This window comes from Cervus elaphus, chromosome 13 (assembly GCF_910594005.1).
Source record: "Cervus elaphus chromosome 13, mCerEla1.1, whole genome shotgun sequence".
NCBI classification, from domain to species: domain Eukaryota; kingdom Metazoa; phylum Chordata; class Mammalia; order Artiodactyla; family Cervidae; genus Cervus; species Cervus elaphus.
In genome coordinates, this window is record NC_057827.1 from 29316766 (window position 1) to 29333289 (window position 16524).

The 16524-nt window shown below is 45.7% G+C and overlaps 1 protein-coding gene across 2 annotated transcripts; it reads right to left on the reverse strand.

The window, feature by feature from the left end:
• Positions 1 to 374: 374 nt before the first annotated feature.
• Positions 375 to 14808, reverse strand: LOC122706813 (5-formyltetrahydrofolate cyclo-ligase-like). 2 transcript variants are annotated; one of them, XM_043922311.1, is made up of 3 exons: positions 14603 to 14808; positions 7742 to 8003; positions 375 to 991 (listed from the first exon to the last, which is right to left on the reverse strand). In XM_043922311.1, exons 1-3 carry the CDS (start codon positions 14720 to 14722, stop codon positions 768 to 770), a joined length of 606 nt encoding a protein of 201 aa, XP_043778246.1. In that variant the 5' UTR covers positions 14723 to 14808; the 3' UTR covers positions 375 to 767. The 2 variants fall into 2 exon arrangements, with proteins under 2 accessions (XP_043778246.1, XP_043778247.1); XM_043922312.1 differs by lacking the exon at positions 14603 to 14808 and adding an exon at positions 14346 to 14475.
• Between the last annotated feature and the right edge of the window lie 1716 nt (positions 14809 to 16524).

Genomic DNA, 16524 nt, shown 5'->3' on the forward strand with positions numbered 1-16524 from the left:
ATAAAAGGTTTCAGTCTGTTGTCCATCAAATGTTAGAAAGCGTCAGACACAATTTTCAGGTTGAGTAAGTGAAGTCATGATGAAAGGGGAGAATATTCTTGGGGAACTTTGAATGCAAAGCAAACCCCAAGTCATTCAGTAATTGCTGGGTCTCTGTGTGCCCGCCAGACTGACCCAGACCCCTGACAGGACTTCATGACAGTGTCCATTCCCCATAAGTTTCCTTTCCCCTCAGACTTTGAATTGGAGCACAGCGCCTCATGAATGTTCAGCTTACACGTCAAAGCAGAACCGGGGATCCCCTAAGGGCTCAAGTGGTAAAAAATCTGCCTGCAATGTGAGAGACCTGGGTTCAATCCCTGGGTCGAAAGGAGGTAACAGCAATCCACCCCAGTATTCTTGCAGAGAATCCCATAGACAGAGGCGCCTAGCGGGCTATAGTCCATGGGGTCACCAAGAGTCAGGCTTGACTGAGCAACTAAACCACCACCACCACAAAGCAGATGGACCAACCTGGGACTTTAAGGCCAGAAAGTTAAATTGAAAATCACACAGTGATAGCCTCTCTTTTAATCAATGTTCTATTACACACAAGGCTATTGATTTTTAAAACTGGTTTCATGTTAGGTGTATCTTACATTAAAAACAATATAGCCCATATTCATATTAGTGTGCAATTTCTACTAATTTCTGACAAAGAGAAAATACATTTTTTTTCTGGCACAAAACCTTGATTATTCAGCTGCGGTCGTCAGAGCCAAAGATGCTCAGCAGTCTTCGTAAAGCACTTCGTCTACCTTCACATCATTCTCATCCACCGGGACCTGGAGGCAGATCTGCTCTTTGAAAGCCAAGGCCAGGGTGTAGGGTTTCACGTCCTGGGACTGCAGACAGCGCTTCAGGTAGGTGTCATAGTAGCCCTTGCCCCGTCCCAAACGGTTGCTCTGTTTGTCGAACCCGAGACCCGGCATGAAGATGAGGTCAAGTCCCCCTGTGGAAAAGAGGAGCAAATTTATAAGGAAGGTTAATATGGACAGGGGCGAGGGCCACACCAGGTACCCACTGACCGGAGAGGGGGCAGCTACTGTATTTGTGATTGATGAGGCCACAGGCAATATCCATGTCACCAAGAGCCTGGGCCAGGAGGGGAAGGCACAGTACGTGCTACTGGCCCAAGCCGTGGATCAGACCGCCAATTGACCCCCAGAGCCCCCACTGGAGTTCATTATCAAGGTGCAAGACGTCAGTAACAACCCACCCATCTTTCTCCTCAGACCCTACCATGGCACAATGTCCAATGTGGGCAGGAAAAGACTGATCACTTCCCGATCTGGTTTTTGTTTTTCAACGACGTCCTTTTTCTCTTTTTTTTGGAGTACAGTTGCTCTACAATGTTGTGTTAGTTTCTCTGTACAGCAAAGTGAACCAGCTGTATGTTTACATATGTCCACTCCCGCGTGATCTCCCACCCTTGCCCCTCGAGGTCATCACAGAGCACCAAGCTGAGCTCCCTGTGCTACACAGCAGCTTCCCACTAGCTATCTCACACATGGTAGTGTATATAAGGATTGATAAATGATGTGTATTTCTTTTCTGACTTTTAATGAAATAGACGATCACTGTAGAAATTCTGAAAAAACTAAAAAGACAAAGAAAGAAATAAAAATTACTCAGCAACTAGTAAGCCCATCATCCATCCTCTGGCAGTTCTTTCAAGTATACATGCTAAATTTGCTTCAGTCGTGTCTGACTCTGCGATCCCACGGACTGTAGCCTACCAGGCTCTTCTGTCCATGGGATTCTCCAGGCAAGAATACTGGCATGGATTGCCATGCCCTTCTCCATTTTTCATGTATACATGTATGAAAATGCCAGATTCCCAGGCCCTATCCACACCTAGTTAAAGAGAATCTCAAGACTTCCCTGGTGGTCCAGTGGCTGAGAGGCTGCTATCCCTACACAGGTGCCCCAGATTCTATCTCTGGTCAGGGAACTAGATCCCACGAGCCACAATTAAGAGTTCACATGGCTCAACTAAAGATCCCACATGCCACAACTAAGACCTGGCACAGACAAATAAATAAAAATAAATGTTAAAGAAGATAAAGAGAATCTCCAAGGATAGGGCCTAAGAAGTCCTTTTTCTCTTAATTTCTTTCTCTAAGCATACAGATGACCCTACACACACTCCTGCCAAGTTTGGGAGCCAATGTCCTAGTGTGCTGACAACTGGCAGAGCGGGAGAGGGTCAGAGGGAAATCAGGAAGGACAGAGCTCTTGTCAAAGTCGACGAGCAGCAGTAGGGTGAGCTGTTAGGAGGGCCAAGCTGACCCTTTTCATCTCCCCTCTTACAGAAGCGGGGAGGCCAAATTGTCCTGCTTTCCTGGATTCACGTTAATGCGACCTTTGACCTATTCAGGAACATTCCGAAGGTACCAGATGGGGTCCCGTGGTTGGTCCTCTGGCCAGAACTCTCCCAGGGACACAAGGACCAGAAATGGCCATGGTGTTGTCACCACAGGGCTCAGAGAGGAGGGCAGGGTCTTCAAAGTTACAAAAAGCTGTCCACAGTTAGAGGTGTGCAGAAGGCCACAAAGGTCGTGAGGAGCTCCGTGGACTCTGTGAGTCCAGGGAGTGACCCTCCAGCCCCTGGCGGGGAGCCATACACACCAGCGTTTCTCACAAGCAGCAGAACACACCCAACCCAGCCGTCTACCTGGTGGCCATCCTGTACCGAGCCTCAGCCTTCTGAGGGCTGTCCTGTGGTCTGAGGGCTGTCCTGGGGGGGTCCAAGTGACCTCCAGCTTAGCAGGGACTGACCACGCACACAGCGTTGCTGGCAAAGACGTACCAGCAAGGGCTGGCCCCCCACTATCAGCAGCTGTTCTGACTGCCTGCGGAACTGCGAAATGAACTCAGCTTCTCCTGGGCACTCAGCACACCTGCCAACCCCTGCCTGCCAAAACCTGGCTGAGCACACCTCCAATGACAGGCATGACCTTCTTGAGGAAACCTGCTCATCTACTCTAATCCCAACTTGCTATAGGGCTCTGGCCACTGACCGTCACCTTCCCTCCCTGTCCCTGCTCTGCTCATCTCTCTCAGGAATCACAGTGACTTCTGGCTTAGACTCCGCCCCCTCTAAGTCCTCCTCCTGAGCTTAGAGTTCAGCTCTGTCATTATGCCCAGAACACACCTGCACACATCTTTTCCTGCCTTCCTTTGTGGACCCACGTCACAGAACATAAGGAAAGAGTTTCCCGTAGAAGGAAGTAGAAACAACGTCAGCAGCTGGAAAAAGGACAGTAAGGTGCACACAGGACACTATCATCAGAGTCAGCAACAAGGGAATTGGCAGGGTAAGGTTAACTTTGGGAGATGGGGCAGACGCTGAGCTGTACAATCTTCATCGACACTCCCCTACCCCCTGGCAAAAAAATAAAAGCCTAGGAACTAGGCCCTGAAAAAAAATGAGGAAAGAGGATTCTCTAAAGGCCTTAATTTATTCTTGAGACTGAAAGTACATGCTAGGCACTGAGGATTCAGTTCACCTTCACAAAACATCCTTTTTACCTCTGGCCAAGGAGGCGGCAGCTGGGCCACAGACACCTCTTAGGATGCTCTGAACTCAGACTGTCCATCCTGGGTTTTGTAGGACAATATAATCAGCTTGGCCAGAGGGCTCCTTTTAATACTAAAGAGAAAGCTGAAAACAGTAAGTGTGACAGTCCAGCAGTTAAACGGAGCTTTCTAACATTCCTTTCAACACATCCTATGCATAACCTTCTCTCTCTTTCTCCTTGCTCTTCTTGCTAAGTTCATTATCATGGCCACATCTCCACAAAATCCTCTACAGGAACTTGATAAACTTCTCCATGCCCGCTCTGTATCCTGCCAGAAACCTCAGCTCAACTTTTTGAAGATGCCATTTCTCCTGGAATTCCAACTGTCATCCCAGCTCCAGGCCCTGCTGGTCCAAATCCATCTTTCACCATGACTCCCTATGTCCCAAAACTCTCCGTCAATAACAATCTCCTAAAGGTAACATCCACATCCTTAATGGGGGCACAGCCACAACACTCTCATCCAATCACCTCGCCCATAGCATCTCCCATTACACTTGGGCGATCCTAGATAAATGGATAGATTCCTTGTCCCACACGTCTGCCCCATGACTTCCTGCTTTTGCTCTTGGGATGCTATTTTCCATGTCTGTAAATAATCTTTTTTTTTAACTTTTTATTTTGTTTTGGGGTATAGTCGATTAACAATGTAGTGATAGTTTGATAGTTTCAGGTGAAGAGAGAAGGGACTCAGCCATACATATACATGTATCCATTCTCCCCCAAACTCCCCTCCCATCCAGGCTGCCACATAACATTCAGCAGAGTTCCCTGTGCTGTACAGTAGGTCCTTGTTGGTTATCCATTTTAAATATAGCAGTGTGCACATGTTTAATCTTTTCACCAATTTGTCTGTTATAACAGTCCTCACGGACAGCAGTGAAATGTCCATCCAGCTATCCCTGCCCATGCAGTCTGGTGTGATCAGCTCATATCCTACACTGCGAGGTGCCCATGGTCCATTAAGCAGGCAGAATCCTTTCTCCTACCTCTGGGAACAGTTTTTGTGGTTCCCCAGAAAGATGCTGATCTAGTTCTATTTACTATGAAGGGAAGAATGAGAGTAAAAGATAAAATAAGACATCTCTTGTTATCTAAGTTTCCTGACTATATTCAAGTAGCCACCTGTTCAGATCATCCTATGCAACATCTGACTCTTATCCAAAGTCCACCTTCTAGAAGAGGAGAAGAAACACAGAAGCTAACATTTGTGAAGTGTCTACAATGTGGCAGGCACCATTCTATACCCCTGGGACAGAAGGATGAATCACATAAGCTGATCAGTTCATCTACCTGGTGAGGCAGGAGGGCAAGCATTACTACCATCCCCTGAAGAAAGATACATACACAGTGCTCAGAGAGGTTTAACTGCTCCTTGAAGGCATTCAGCTCATAAGAAATGAAGCTGAGGGCTTGCAGTCCAGGTGGATCGCAATTCCACAGCATACGCTGCTCCTGCTGCTGAAGGCACAGGTGACCTCAGTCAAATGGACAGAGGATAGAGGACAAGAACAGGCACCTTAGAGCCAGTGGTGCAGAGGAGTTGCGGGTGCAGGGTGCAAGATATGCTATTATTGTTGTTTAGTCGCTCAGTCATGTCCACCTCTTTTGTGGCTCCATGGATGGTAGCCCACCAGGCTCCTCTGTCCATGGGATTCTCCAGGCAATAATACTGCAGTGGGTTGTCATTTCCTCCTCCAGAGGATCTTCTTGACCAACCCAGGGATCCAACCTATGTCTCCTGTGGCTCCTGCATTGCAAGCAGATTCTTTACCGAGCCACTGGCAAAGCCCATCATGGATGGATATAATATCAAATATTATATGATCTCACTTGTATGTGGAACCTAAAAAAATAATACAAATGAATCTACATACAAAATAGAAACAGACTCACAGACACAGAAAACAAACTTATGTTTACCAAAGGGGGAAACAGGTTTGGATAAATTAGGAGTATAGGACTAACAGACACAAATTACTATTCATAAAATAGATAAGCAACAAGGATTTACTATATAGCACAGGAAACTATGTTCAAAAATCTTAAAATAACTTTTAATGGACAACAATGGAGAAAATACATATATGTAACATATGTATGACTGAATCACTTTGCTACACACCTAAAACTAACACAATATTGTAAAGCAACTATATTTCAATTTTTTTTTAAATAGGGTTGGGGAACTGAAAGAGATTCAGAGTGGGCTGGAATTCAGATGATAAAGTAAGGGAGTAGAAAGATGTACAAATGGAAAGAATAGCAAGGCTCAATCAGGAAGACCCTTGGATTTTTTGTTTCATTTTTATTTTTTTGGTCATACCTTGCAGCATGTGGGACCTTAGTTCCCTCACCAGGGATCTAACCTGTACCCCTTACACTGGAAGGTCCATCTAAACCACTGGACCTCCAGGGAAGTCCAGGAAGAATCTTGTTAAGGAATGTTTACTTCAAAGTAAGGGCAGCAGAAAGTCAATGCAAGACTTTAAACTGGGGAGAGAAGAAGTCAACTTTGCATTTCAGAAATCTTGTTGCAATGACTATATAAATAATATGACTGAGAGGGAGGACAGAATACAAGGCGTGGAGAGGAAGAAGAGTTGGGAGGCTATTATAACCCAGACAAGGGGGGATAGTGGCTTGGACTGCAGTGGGATAAGAGAGAAGTGGATAGATTGAATAAGTATTAATCCTCAGGGGTTTCCCTGGTGGCACAGTAGTAAAGAACCTATCTGCCAATGCAGGAGACCTGGGTTCAGTCCCTGGATCAGGAAGATCCCCAGGAGAAGGAAATGGGAACCCACTCCAGAATTCTTGCCTGGGAAATCTCATGAACAGAGAAGTCTGTCGGGCTGCAGTCCATGGGGTCACAAAGAGTTGGACACAACTTAGTGACTGAACAACAAGTAAAATCACCCGGAGTTGGCAATGGGCCACACATGGAACATGCGAGAAAGAGAAGAATCAAGGGTGATCTTGAGACTTCTGACGTGGTCAACTGGGTGAGTGATCGTACAATACACTAAGAGAAACACAAGACAGGAGGCATAAGGGAGCATGATTCACTTTGGAACATGTTGTGTGTGAGATGACCATGTGACGCCCAAGGAGTTGACAAGTCTGTGCTGGAGACACAAATGCTTACAGCATTAATAATAACGTACTCATGACCAGACTTCCCTGGTGGACTTCCCTGGTGGCTCGGATGGTAAAGTATCTGCCTACAATGTGGGAGACCTGGGTTCAATCCTTGGGATGGGAAGATCCGGAGAAGGAAATGGCAACCCACTCCAGTATTCTTGCCTGGAAAATTCCATGGATGGAGGAGCCTACAGTTAATGGGGTCGCAAAGAGTTGGACACAACTGAGAGACTTCACTCACTCACTAATTACCAGACAGACTGCAACTGAAACCACGGAAAATGCAGGTTTTTTTTTTTTTAATTTGGCTGCGCTGGGCCTTTGCTGAAGCACAAGGGTTCTTCCTACAGCCGGAGGGTTTATTTGCCCCAAGCCATGTGGGATCTCAGTTTCCCAACCAGCGATTGAACCCGCAGGGAAGGCGGGTTCTTAAACACTGGACCTCCAGGGAAGTCCTGGGAAATCAAGTATTATTTAGGAAAAATGTATTATCCAACCCAGAAGTTCAGGGCAACAGTCTGTGAAAAGGAACAATACCTTCGTCCTGCTTAGTCACTCAGTCATGTCTGACTCTTTGTGACCCCATGGACTGCAGTCCGCCAGGCTCCTCTGTCCATGGGATTCTCCAAGCAAGAAAGGTGGAGTGGGATGCCATTTCTTTTCCCAGGGGATCTTCCTGACCCAGGGCGCGAACCCAGGTCTCCTTGCATCGTAGATGGATTCTTTGCCAACTGAGCTTCCAGGGAAGCCCCTAACAATATCTTGATACTTCACTATTACAGTTGACATGTCACAGAGGGCATCTCACCCTAAGTCAGGTTAGGTGGGTGGCTTGGAACATAAGTGAAATGCACATTCATCCCTGTAGAAAAAGTGACCCTCCCGACTCGACCACGACAAGCAGATCAGAGGTCTAACAGCCAGCGCAGCAGGACAGCATCCTAAGGTGGCAGTTCTAACATTGTAACGCTCACCTGTTGACAAGGCCTCCTCCAGGACCGCATCCTCCCCAGGCTGCTGAATGTTCCAGGAAGTTCTGGGCAGTGAAGCGATCTCCTCTGGCGATGCTAACTTCACCATATCCATGTGATTGCTCTGCAACTGGTACCGCGGGATAAAGCAGGTTTTGCCTTGTCGGAAAATGTCCTTGATGATCTCCTCTGTCTCAATTTCATCTGGCATGCTCAGAAAGATGGACACCCTTTTGGACTTTTGATATTCACTATGGGTAAACACCTAAGCAAGAAATGATGGCAGTTAAATTTTCCCAGATGATACTTTTAAAACAAGTGGCTCCCCTTAACAGGTTTAACACTTCCTCCCTTTTCTCTCAGACTTCTCCAAACTCTTTAACCAAAAACACACATACAAACAGTGGAGTGATAAAAATATGTCAAATAATATTGCATCCTGAAGCCTGACTCGTACTTCTGGACCCAACACTTACTTCTCTGATCCCTTAATGCCTCTCTGGCACATCTACTCTTTGTTATTGTTGTTGAATCTCTAAGTCGTGTCTGACTCTTTGGGACCCCATGGACTGCAGCACGCCAGACTCCCCTGCCCTCCACTATCTCCCAAAGTTTGCTCAGATTCATGCCCACTGAGTCGGTGATGCTATATAATCATCTCATCCTCTGCTGGCCCATTCTCCTTTTGCCCTCAATCTTCCCAGATCTTTTCCTACTCTAGCAGATGCAAAACTTCATTAAAAGGTCACGGTGGGACCCTGCTCTCTAAAAATATGGAAAATTCCAAACTTGACCACCACCACTGGACCACAGGGAAGTCCTTGTCTTTGTTAACATTTTAACATTCATTTCAATAGAAGAGCTTTAGCAATTAAGAGGGAGGTGTGTAGTGCCCACTCTAGCAGACTTCTCTCTTTCCCTGAGAGTCTCTGCTTTAACTCTGAACCTTGGCTCCCACAAGCTTGTTTTTTTTTTCCTCTGTGGCTGTTGTTGTCATTGTTTTAATATTTATTTATTTGACTGCATCAGATCTTAGTTGCGACATGTGGGATATTTAGTATTTAGTTGTAGCATGTGGGATCTATTTCCCTGACCAGGGATGGAACCCAGCCCCCTACATTGGAAGTACATAGTCTTAGGCACTGGACCACCAGGGAAGCCACCCCCCAACCCCCAACCAGCACAAGTTTCTTTACTCCCTAGATTGTCAGCCTTCTCTCCTCTCAAATTCCACCACTTAAGCCCAATTCAAGTCCTAACTTTTCCTGACTGCTGCAGAACCCTTACTATGTGTAGAGTCACTATACAACCTAACAGCTATGTGCTGCTGCTGTTAAGTCAATTATTCATTGTTTTGTGAGTCCTAAACAGAGCATCCTAGCCAGTCTATAAACTCCCTGGTGCAGACGACATGCCATACAATTCTGTTGGCACTACCCATGTCCCTCCCAATTGCTAAAGCTCTTCTATTCAAATGAATGTTAAAATGTTAACAAAGACCAGGACTTCTCTGATGGTCCAGTGGTTAAGACTTCCACTGCACAGGGCAAGGGTTGATCCCTGGTCGGGCAGCTAAAATCCCACATGCCACAGTTGTTGCTGCTCAGTCGTGTCCAACTCTTTGCAACCCCGTGGACTGCAGCACACCAGGCTTCCCTGTCCTTCACCATCTCCCAGAGTTTGCTCAAACTTAGGTCCATTGAGTCGGTGATGCCATCCAACCATCTCATCCTCTATTGTCCCCCTTCTCCTCCTGTCCTCAATATTTCCCAGCATCAGGGTCTTTTCCAATGGGTCGGCTCTTCACATCAGGTGGCCAAAGTATTGGAGCATCAGCTTGGGCATTATTCCTTCCAATGAATATTTAGGGTTAGTAGGTGCACCAAAAATAATTTTTTTAATAATATAAAAAATAAAAGTGTTCACAAAGATGGAAGGTGGGGGATCCTGGAGAAGCAAAGGCCCTCTAAAATGAGTGCCACGTTGTGTTAATAAGGAGGACCTGGGTGAAAGCATTCTTTTGTACTCAGTTTAACAAGAAGCAGGAGCAATGGGCTGAGCGTTGCTCACTATAGAAATGTTAATAATCCCAGAACATCCCCAGTCTCTGAAGTTAGCCCTCAGCTCCCTTTCTCTTCCTTTTCTGTTCTGCCCTGTTCTCCGAGCTAAGAAGGAAAAGTGACTGCAAAGGTGGCTTATAAATATGAGTGCCAGAAAGACACAGGCACAGTGTCCAGTTATTCCTCATAAAAAAGGACTCAGAGTTAAGTAGACAAAGCACACCAAACCAGTGCCAAGGAAGGAAGCTAACTCCATCTTTCTGAGCAGTTACAAAGCTGTTATCAGGCCCAAAGTGGGCAAAGCAAATGGAACTGTGAGACCTGGATATTGGGCAGACCTGAGGCTTTTGGCACCCAAGTACTTTCCGGGAAAGTTAAGTGTCTGTCTTGGGCTCTTTAAAGCAGAACATAGAAAATCAAAACCTGAACAAGCAGTAACAAACATCAGTTAAAATTCAGTGTGAGACTGTGTATACACACTTACCTTTCTTCCTCAAATCTCATTTATGTGCACATACACATGCGTGCACATAAGTGCTCAGTCCTGTCCAATTCTTTTGCAACCCCATGGACTGTAGCATGGCAGGCTCCTCTGTTTATGGGGTTTCCCAGGTAAGAATACTGGAGTGGGTTGCCATTTCCTTCTCCAGGGGATCTTTCCCACCCAGGGATGGAACCTGCATCTTCTGCATTTTCAGATGGGTTCTTTACTACTGAGCCACCAGAAAAGCCCTGGATGGGACAATATTTACAGATAAGAGCAACAGATTACAACACTGGGAGAACAAGGATATAGGTCAGACAAGAATCCGTTCTTACCACAGAATTCCAAAGTGACTACTAAAAGCAAAGGAAATCCCCATTTTAGTGATCACACCCTCATTCATAAATATGTACAGACAATAAAGGTTCATCAAACATTTTAGAAAGCCAAACACTAATTAGAAGGATTTTTATTTTTTAGAAGGATTTTTTAAAAGGGGAGGTGAGGGGAGTGATCCAGCAGGAAACAGATAATTATAATTCAGAGAACATGGATTTTTTTTTTTTAATTCTAATTAGTCTTCTCAGACAAGTTCAAGAATATAGATGCATCTATAGGGCAAAAGGCTGCTTTGGAAAGAAAGAGAATTTTTTTAAATACTTGGAAATTAAGATTACCAAAATTAAAACAATTCAGGAGTTGGACTTCCATGTTGGTCCAGTGGCTAAGACTCTGTGTTCCCAATGCAAGGGTCCTGGGTTCCATCCCTGGTCAGGGAACTAGATACCACCTGCTGTAACTAAGTCCCTCCTGTGTGCTCACTCACTTCTGTCCAGCTCTTTGCGACCCTATGGACTGTAGCCTGTCAGGCTCCTCTGTCCATGGGGATTCTCCAGTCAAGAATATTGGAGTGGGTTGCCATGCCCTCCTCCCCAGGGGATCTTCCCAACCCAGGGATCGAACCCAGGTCTCCCACATTGCAGGCAGATTCTTTAACATCTGAGCCACCAGGGAAGCAGTCCCAGCACAGTCAAATAAATAAATATTTTTTAAAAAAGAAAGAAATTGGCACATAGGATGTAAGATAAAATGAGTACTGGGCACTCATTTCCTCATCTTATTTGCTGAGAAGTCAAACTACAGCATAAAGTTTAATTTCTTTACTATATATCATTTTCTGGTAACAGTTCTAAATTATTTTTTAAAAATTTCTGTGTCAATAAGAATATGCCTACTTTAAAATTATTGGAGAAAGACATCATTTAATACCTTTATTGTATTGAACACACATTATGGCAAATCACTGTTCTAGTCCCAGTACGTTGATATTTTGGGCCTTGATCCATGGGTTGGTCATGAAACAACAGTGAGTTATAATCAGCAAATGAAATAGAAAATACTGGAGTTCATCATATACAGTAAGTTATGAAATCTTTGGTTATGAAATAGACGTCTTATATGAGTACATCTGGGTATATGGGCTCAAGTGTATTTATTACTGAGAGTTGTGGGTCTCTCCTCAGATGCCAGCGCTCAGCTGTCAGTGTACTACTAGCAGTGGTCCTGTCTCTATATGGCTCCTATTCCCACCTCGAGTGTTTTGTTTCTAATCTACCATAAGACAAAGAAACCAAACTGAACTCATCTTTATTTTCCCCATGCCCCTTCAAAATCCACTCCAACACCTATATTCCTTGCACCTAGTAATGTTAAAAACCCTTTATCAGGACTTCCCTGGTGGTCCAATATTTAAAAATCCACCTTGCAATCCAGGGAAAGCAGGTTCAATCCCTGGTTAGGGAGCTAAGATCCCACATGCTGGGGAGCGACTAAGCCCATGTACCTCAACTAAGACCCAACACAGCCAAATAAATAAGTATTAAAAAATAAATAAATAAACCTTTACCTCCAGCTCTAAATTCTGAAATCATAAGTGACTCCCCATTCCCAGTACTTTCTAATGTCATCCAATTAATTGCCCAATCCTGCTGGGTCTCACTGCATAGTCTCCCATTCACCTGCCTTTTTCCACTCAGCTTCACCATCCACACCCTTGTTTACAGCTTTATTATCTCTCATCTAAACTATCACAACAGCCCCTTACTGCCCTCCATATATTTTTTCCTCATTCTTCCATCCCCAACCTATATTCCAAAAGTGCTGCCAATATTCTCTTCCTACAGGATTTATCAATACATCCCTTAGCCACTTATATAATCCTCATAATAGGTCTGGAAGGATGGCATTATCCCTTTTACAGATAAGGAACCAGAGGCTCAGAATGATTAAGGGATTTGTCCAAGGCCCTAGGCAGCTAAAATGCAGTGTAGCCAGATTTAATCCAGATCTGCAGAGCTCCAAAATCCATGTTCAACTGTGCCTTTCCTTCTCTTGCCAAATTATTCCTGTACATGTTCATTCATCCTACCTTCCCTTCACCTGACAAAATTCATCTTGTACCACAAAAAACATCTCAAACATCTCCATATAGAACGAAAGCCTTCTGAGTCCCCCTCCCCTAAATTATAATTCTACAGTTGATGTTCACCAGATCCAGATTATCTGAAAGTACTGGAATTCTTTATTCACATGCCTGTTTCTTCTTTCAGACTGCTCCTTTAGATCAACAATCCTATCTTTTTCATCCTATAACCAAGCACATGGCTAAGTATGGGCCACAGTAGGGTTCAAAATGGGCTTCCCTGGTGTCTCAGTGGTAAAGCCTGATGGCTCCTCCAGTGAAGGAGACATGGGTTCAATCCTTGGTCCGGGGAGATCCCCTGAAGAAGGAAACAGCAACCCACACCAGTATTCTTGCCGGAAAAATTCCATGGACAGAGGAGCCTGGTGTGCTACAGTCCATGGGATCACAAGAGTCAAACATGCCTTAGCGACTAAACAACAAAGGGTTCAGTATATGTGAATTAATTAGCTAAAATTTAAGCACCTAGAGAGTAAGGATAAGATGGTATGCGTCTCTACATTCACTAAAGCAACCAATGCCTTCCTCAAAATCGCTAAAAATACTGAGTTTGAAGAAACTAACATCTGCATAGAGCACCCCCCTCATGCACACCTATATACACAAAGAGTGGAATGAAATGCTTGTATTCGCTTTACTGTTTTAAACCATAGGAACTTTGAATTTGAGAAACTAATGGATGGTAGAATAGTGAAGGGTAATTAGGAAATTCTTATGGCACATCTAATTTCAAGGCACATCAAGGCAAAGAAGCTAATTTAACAAATATATTTACCAAATATAACATTGGTATATTAACATCCTGATAACATCCAAATATAACATCCGCATGTTGAGGAAGACGGATCACTAGTTTGACACAGAATCACTAATATTTAGTTATTCACAGGACACTCATTTTTCCCCCCTCTGGTGTCCAACAAAAACCAGTCTCACAGACACCTTTGGCACATGCCTCTGGGACAGGATCTGTCGACCGTTTTACTGATAAGAGAACCTGGTATCATCACATGAACAAAGTATCAATGTATAGCAAGTTAGTCCGCGAAAGTAACAAACTGGAGGCACCAAAACCAAGAGACAGGAAACTGGAATCCGTTCCCTCTCTCTCCTGCTTCCTATCTTCTTGAGCAGACTGAGTATGAGAATCAGTTCTTTCTGTCATTAATTCAAAAATGTACTTAACGTTCACCTACAGCGTCATAGAAGGATAGGCCCGAGGCCACGGAGACAGGGCCCAGCCCTCCACAGGCCCCGAAGGGCTTCCATCCTTGAGCATCTCTGCACCCTATTTTGCACTTGCTCCTCTGAAGTAACTGTATCTTTCTCTGGTCATTTTACTGCTATGGACTCTTTCTCATAACTTTTTTTTTTCGGCCACATCACGAAGCGTGAAGGATCTTAGTTCTCCAAGACCAGAGATCAAACCCGTGGCCCCTGCATTGGGAGGTCCGCAGTCGTAACCATCGGAAGTCCCTATAATTCTTTAAGCGTCACTAAAGGCACCTTGGACCCAGGTGGTCCCGCCCTCCAGATCTTTCTGTTCTCACGCTGCTCTTGCCTCAGCACCCTGTCACCCACCTCCATCCTCTCCCTCACAAGGCCCATAACTCTCCACGCCGCGCTGATTCCCGTCACACTGTGCCCAACAGCACCCCGACACCCACAGTGGGACTCGCGCGCGCTCACGGGGACATGGCACGCGCGCGCTCAGCGAACGTGCGCGCGGCGGGCGGACGTGCGTGCGCCCAAAAGGGCCGCGCCTGCGCAGATCCGCAGGTCTGGCGTCGCCCAGCTGCAGCCCCGGCGCGGAGGTGGCTGTCGTCGTGGTCTCTCACCTTCTGGGCCAAGAGGTGAGACTGGCGCAGCCGCTCCTCAGCGCTTAGCGCCCGCAGACGCTGCTTCAGCTCGGCCCGCAGGCTCCGCTTGGCGCCGCTCACGGCCACCGCTGCCGCCATCTCCTGGTGCGACCCAGCCCCAGGCCGCACTCCGCGAGGTCCGCTGGCCCAAGGGTGGGTCTGGCCGCGCCCCCCACCCCCTCCGCTTCCGGCCCCGGGTGCACCACGCCTCCCGCCCTGGCGACCCGGCGTCGTGCCGCCTTCGCGATCGATGCGCGCCCCACCCCCAGCAGATGAAGGGAAGGGGTTTCCCTGCCGCTCGCTGGTTCTGCAGCGGCGACAGCTCTACACGCCTGACCTCTCGGCCTGTCGATTCCCTGGGTGCCACGGCCCCTGCAGTACTGGGGCCTGAAAAAGCAGAGGCAGGTGGAGTTGAGAAATTCACATGACGTGGCAGTCCTACTAGCTAAAGGGAAAACGACCATTTTTGTTTGTAGTAACTCTGAAACTGTGTAACTCAGATCGGGACCAGAAACCATGATCTGTTAACTGAGATCTTACACCTAGCCTCTGGTCTTAAAGAAGTTCAGGTTCTTGATGTCTCATTGTGGAAAGAATTAAGAGAGAGATGAAGTGAAAGGTAAGAAGTGGCTTTATTTGGAGACAGTCCACAGTGTGAGCCCGCTCAGAGAGCAAGAGCAGCCTCAGGGTTCGGGGGTTACTGGGTTATAGGGGTGGGTAAATTCATAGACTAATAAGTAGGAGGCCTATTCCAGCTATTTTGGGAAAGGGGTGGGGATTTCCAGAAAGTGGGCCACTGCCCACTTTTTGACCTTTGTGGTCAGCCTTGTCTTGGTGTTGGTGGGTGTGTTATCTACTTTCTGATGTGTTATAATGAGCCTACACTGAGGCTCAAGGTCTTGCAGCTCAAGATCTCTTGAGACATGCCACCTTGGACCTATTTGGTTCTAATCTAATCAATTTATGTTGTGTCCTTGGGCTGTGTCATTCTGTTCAAGGTTGTGCCCTGCTTCCTTTCCCTACTGTTTCAGTGCTTTCCTCTTTTTCTTTTTCAGAAGCTGGAAGGATGAGGTGGTTGGATGGCATCACTGGCTCAACAGAATCTGTTGGGTGTGCTCAGTGGCTGAGTAGTATCCAATTCTGCCACCCCATGGATTGCAGCACACCAGGCTTCCCTGTCCTTCATTATCTCCCAGAGAGTCAGAGATGCTCCTAACTGTCTCATCTTCTACCTCCCCCTTGTCCTTTTGTCTTCAATCTTTCCCAACATCAGGGTCTTTTCCAGTGAGTCAGCTCTTTGCATCAGGTGGCCAAAGTTTTGGAGCTTTAGTTTCAGCATCAGTCCTTCCAATGAATATTCAGTATTTATTTCTTTTACGATTGACTGGTTTGATCTTAGTGTCCAAGAGACTCTGAAGAGTTTTCTCCAGCACCACAATTCGAAAGCATCAGTTCTTTGGTGCTCAGCCTTCCTTAGGGTTCAACTCTCACATCTGTATGTGACTACTGAAAAAACCATAGTGTGTATATATATATATGTATATATTTATATATATACACATATCAAAAGCTAATAGATACATTATTAAGTATATATAATATAAGGCATATATATTTATATTCTATAGGATCAGCTTCTCTGAAGAAAGCTGATTAATATATATTTCTATATGCTAGCAATGAACAATCTGACATTTAAAAAACAGTTCCATTTACTATAGCATCGAAAGGGGTTTCCCTTGTAGCTCAGTTGATAAAGAATCTGCCTGCAATGCAGGAGACCTATGTTCGATTCCTGGGTTGGGAAAATCCCCTGGAGAAGGAAATGGCAACTCACTCCAGTATTCTTGCCTGGAGAATCCCAGGGATAAAAGAGCCTGGCAGGCTACAGTCCATGGGGT

Bases quoted from the DNA above. Each gene is read 5' to 3' on its own strand.
- LOC122706813 (XM_043922311.1), bottom strand. From the start codon at position 14,722: ATGGCGGCAGCGGTGGCCGTGAGCGGCGCCAAGCGGAGCCTGCGGGCC. The intron at 8,004-14,602 runs GTGAGAGACCAC...TTTCTTGCTTAG, and splicing joins CTCACCTCTTGGCCCAGAAG to GTGTTTACCCATAGTGAATA. The intron at 992-7,741 runs GTGAGCGTTACA...TCTTTTCCACAG, and splicing joins GGAGGAGGCCTTGTCAACAG to GGGGACTTGACCTCATCTTC.